The sequence below is a fragment of the Nicotiana tabacum genome, unplaced genomic scaffold (assembly GCF_000715075.1).
Source record: "Nicotiana tabacum cultivar K326 unplaced genomic scaffold, ASM71507v2 Un00002, whole genome shotgun sequence".
NCBI lineage: Eukaryota > Viridiplantae > Streptophyta > Magnoliopsida > Solanales > Solanaceae > Nicotiana > Nicotiana tabacum.
Window position 1 is genome coordinate 2,428,696 of NW_027438240.1, and position 4,944 is coordinate 2,433,639.

The 4,944-nt window shown below is 39.6% G+C and overlaps 1 protein-coding gene across 1 annotated transcript; it reads left to right on the forward strand.

The window, feature by feature from the left end:
* The first annotated feature begins 2,019 nt into the window (after nucleotides 1-2,019).
* Nucleotides 2,020-3,602, forward strand: LOC107780739 (phytolongin Phyl2.2-like). Its single transcript, XM_016601321.2, has one exon. It carries the CDS (start codon nucleotides 2,367-2,369, stop codon nucleotides 3,198-3,200), a length of 834 nt encoding a protein of 277 aa, XP_016456807.1. The 5' UTR covers nucleotides 2,020-2,366; the 3' UTR covers nucleotides 3,201-3,602.
* Nucleotides 3,603-4,944: the final 1,342 nt, after the last annotated feature.

Here is a 4,944-nt window from a genome sequence, read left to right on the forward strand (position 1 = left end):
GGCCAGTTCTTTCCACCGGTGGGTCTCAGGCGTGGTGACATCCAAAATCTTCTGGACCCACTGGTCCAAGCCTTCAACCCTTGGTGATGTCCACCGAGTTGCTGAAATAATGAAAAGAAAAGGATCAGTAATAGCATGGAACAACCTTTAATCAGAAAAAAGACGGATGTTGAACTTACGTGTACGATTCCATCACTCAAGAAAAGATGGAGTTGTAGCCGGGATGATATCCTTGGTGCAATTACAACGAACCGCTCCATCCATCCACGGTCATTGTGATCATCCATGCTGGTGAGCAAAGCATGGTGACCACGTTTGCTGAAGTTTATCATTCCCCCACAGAAAATCTTGGGGGAGTAAAGGTTCATCATTCGAGCCAGGGAGAGCTCTTCCCCCGTCTCCTGGCATAACCACCGAAGACAGGGTACCGTCCGCCACACAGAAGGGCTCACCTATGCCAAGCAGACTTGATAGCGGAAGCAAAACTCAAAGATTAAGGAGTCAAGTCTCCCGCTCAATGAGAAAGGGCCCAAAGTGAAGGGATACATGTAAACATATGTAAAGCGCTTCTTGGGGTAGTTACTCACTCCGCCAGATTGGGATCAATGATGTTCAAGTCATGACAATCACAGTCTTCCTTCACAACAAGAATGCCAGAAGGACGGATAGAAGAAGGGTACACACCAACAGCCCATGTGCGAGAGTTAGCAGAAGGAAATTTCTCCTTAAAATCCTTGGTTGTATTGAGATTTCTGGGGATAATGGTGCTCACTATAGGAGGAGCAACGTCATCGGTGCTTTCTTTATTTTTTGAAGAGCTGGATTTCTTGGAGGAGGAAGCCATGGTTAGCAGATGGAAGTAGGAGTTCTTTGAAGAAGAAGAATAAAGAGGAGTGAAAGTTAGGAAAAGTTGGATGCAAAGAAGTTGAGAGAGTTTTGAAAAATTATGAAGTGTAAAAGAAGGAGTGTGAGGCGTTTAAGTAAAGGAATAGGCGGCTAAAATCGTGGCTATGATTATCTCTAGAATCGGCGAAAGTACTGCTAAATCGTGGAGTGACGCGTGTTCAGAGCATTAAATGCGGAGATACATGCATCTAATTAAGCGTCATAAACTTTTCAGAGGAGATCAGAAAACTTCCCGCCAAGAAAGGTATCTTCACCAACTTCCCGATGACACAAGGATATGCCACCGGAAAGTAGGGGGACTATCTGTATAGGGTAAAATTGGTTCATATTAAATACTCGTATAATAGAGCGACATGTGGAACCAGAGATAGACGGAAAGTACGACAGGTGAAAACCAAGACCAGGGGCAGCAACGTCGGTTAGCTTCGGAGAGCCCCAAAAAGGGAATATTGCTAGTGAAGACAAACGAGTGCCTGCTACCCGGTAGCATTCAATGAAGAATATTTTGCAATATTAAATACACAGTCCGTTATAGAGAATTATGACATTCATAGCCTGCCGTTACACATTCTTCAATGGCCTCCATAATTGTCATTTAAGAGGGGCTTGATCCTAGGACCTTGTTCCCTATGTGCAACTATAAATAGTGATTTCAACAGCCATTGTAAGGACACAAATTTTCTGACAAACTTATGCTATATATTATTCAAAAGCTCAATAATACTTTATTTCTTGCCCACTAATACTTGTATTGTTGCCTCCGGAAGTTCTGCCCCCGGAACCAAAGCTATCTGCTGCTTTATCTCGATTTCAATGCTAAGTCTTGCATTTTACTTAATTTATTTATTATTTTGGGATCAAATCAATTCGCTTGTCGATAAACTACGAACAAATTCAACTATACCGTTTTACAGGTAAACACTAGGTTTATATTTAAATGCACTATCTTAATAATTAGATATGTACTCGATTTAAGGCCTAAAATGAGAGAGGTCAGCTTTGCTAAAAAATCAACTTCCCCTCCAACTGTTTTTGAATAATAGAGGCAAATAAACTTGAATGTAAATGCAAAAAAGATAAAAGAGATAATTAAAGAAGAACAATAATCTAGTACCATCCTTCTTATTTCCAAATAATCTAATCCCTTCTTTTGGTGAAATAAAAGTTTGATTACGGGTTGTTCTCTCTCCTCTCTCCCTCTCTCCTCTCTCCCATGGCCGAGAGAACAATCCCTGCTTTCCCTTTCCCTCCCAAACCCTAACTCTCCCTGATCTTTCTCTCACCTCCCAATAATCTGCAATCAAAATCTCTATGTTCTCTCCTTTCTATAGATTTCTCTAGATTTACATACATATCTGCTATTTTGTATCTATTTATTTCAACTGATATATTTACATTTCCTCTCCTTGGATGTTTCGGATCCGATTGATTTGGATGTTTAATTATTTGGGGTCACCTAAATGATGATTCCGGATCCGAATTTGGTCTACTACGCTTGTGTTGCTAAAGGAACAATCATCCTTGCTGAAATCAATTCAAAGGATGCCGATCTTGGTTCCATTGCCTTAAAATGCCTTGAAAAGACTCCACCTTTACATACCTTTTTCACCCACACCGTCCGCAACAGGACGTACACTTTCTTAATCGAAAACGCATTTGTGTTTTTCGCCATTTTTTCTGAAAAGATTGATAAGTCTGATGGGTTAGCGTTTTTAAGCAGGGTTAAAGGCGCGTTTCGCGAAGTGATGGACCGATCATCTGGGAGGAAGAGATTGGATAAACTCCATTCGCATTGCTTTCAGGGTGAGCTGAACCCGGTTTTTCACCAGCTGTTGGATTCGAGTATCAATGATGTGGATGAGGGTGATGTGGATGAGGGTGAAGGTTCCCATTCGACGAGGAGTGAGCTGGAGGATCATGGGCGGAGCTCGAGTTTGGATTCTGTTAAAGGGAAGAAAATGGGGTCAATGCCGTTGCTTGCTGATGCTGCTAATAGTTTGAAACAGAAAAAGAAGAGGTTTTTCGGGCAGTTTAAGAAGAGGCAGGAAGAGGTTAGTGAGAAGAATGTGAATGTGGATATTCGTGATGACCATGGGATCAAATTGAGCAGAGAATTTTCAGTTGTTATGCAAAAGAATGGTGGATTGGTTCATGGAGAAGTGGGGCATCAAAAGGCCAAGAAAGTGTGGAAGAAGCAAGTTTGGGTGGTCTTATCGTTGGATTTAATCGTCTGCACCATTTTGTTCATAGTTTGGTTGTGTGTTTGCAGGGGCTTCAAATGCATTGATGGTTGATTGATACTACTACTTATGTTACTGTGTTTTTTCATCTATCGTTGCGATAGATGTTTCCACTGAGTTGGAGGATTAAATGCTTCGCATGTTCGCCAATGTCACACTCGAGCTACTTCTGTCAAATTTGAAGTCTATTTTCTCAGTACGGAGCTGATTTGATATCTTTCTCAAACGACTTTTACTTATGTTGATGTTTTTAAGTTGTGCATATCTATATATGTGTGGATATTATGACATATGCAAACTTTTCTTTTAAGATATTTGTGTTATCTTGGAGAAAGAACCATTATAAATTGTATGATACTTGCTGGTAAGGAAGGAGAAGACATTCTTTCCGTGTAGTATATGTTTTAATTTTAATCTGTATCAAGATGACGACAACCAGGATTTGAACTATTGAGCTTACTGCTGTCTTGGAAGTGTTCCTTTTTATTGGTGTGATTGTTCCCTTTTTTTTGGGTCAAATGAAGTAGAGTTTCTATCGTGATTGACAATATCTATCTAGGGGATAATGATTATGCTTCAGTGAACCTTGTAAAATTTTCTAGGAAGTAACCTATAGTTGACTTTTCCCTTTTATTATGTTACATCAAAGGGAAACAAAGTGTGAGTGAATTTGGAACAAGAGAAGCTTGCATGATCTAGGCACTTCTCTGATTGTGAGCCTGCTCTGGTTTCTTTTTTTTTTTTTTTTTTTGCTTGTAGTTCTTTCGCTTCAGATTCAATAATAGCTACGGGATGTGATATATTAGCGTTTTATGGTGTCTCTAGCTTCTACATACAATTCGCTTCAGCTTTTTTGAAGTTCTGAGTGAAGAGGCAATTAGTCGCTTGATGGTATGTACAAATTTTTAGGAGATGTTAGCTCTCTGCTATTTGAATCTACTATCCCTTTGTTTGAATAAAAAGTTGCAAACTAATTATGCATTAAAAAGTAGTCTCTTAAACAATACTGAGGGTACAATGGAAAATTAGCATCTGATACAATGGATAGCTTCTACTTTTGGGCCTTAGTGAGTTAACTTTTCTACACGAGTGGATGGAGCTGGAACCACCAGTAAGAGCTTTGAAAACATGTACAGCACATCACAATTTGCTGTAGGATATGGCGCTTCTCCTTGGTGGCTGATGATGTAAGTGATTCCAGATTGTTATTTACTAGATTTCTTTGCTTTGTGGCATCAGCTAGTAGCTACTGCCATGCTGGAGAGATCACTTTCTGGTCTCGGACAGCTTATTTTAGGGATGAATTACCTTTCTGTACTATGAATATTGGTTAGATTTCATGGATTAGTATTTATACAAATGCGAAGGTTGCAAAATGATGATACTTCTCATCAGGGTTTCTTTGGCTTGCTCTGTTAGGCTTCAAGTTACTCAAAACTATACTAATATATTTCTGATACATGCTCTAGATAATACCATATAAATGTGTACACACACACACACACATATGTAAAGTGGCTATTTGTTAGTGGATGCTTAATGACCTTAAGGTGAATATATTTGTGAATTCTTTCTTTTGGAGTACTGAAAGAAGATTGTACCACTGTTGCTAAACTAGCCTGCTCATTTTCTTGCCTGCAGCCCTGCACAAAACCTTTACACGAAAAAGCACAATTTTGTATGAATACAATGTGAAATTCTCTGGTCTGGGCTAGGACGGGTTAGATCTGAAGGTTTATATTTCTGTGAATAGGGTGAGCATGTATTGCATATTCAAGGCCGTTCCTTAATGTTGAGC

Coding starts and splice junctions, on each gene's coding strand:
- LOC107780739 (XM_016601321.2), top strand. CDS start 2,367: ATGATGATTCCGGATCCGAATTTGGTCTACTACGCTTGTGTTGCTAAA.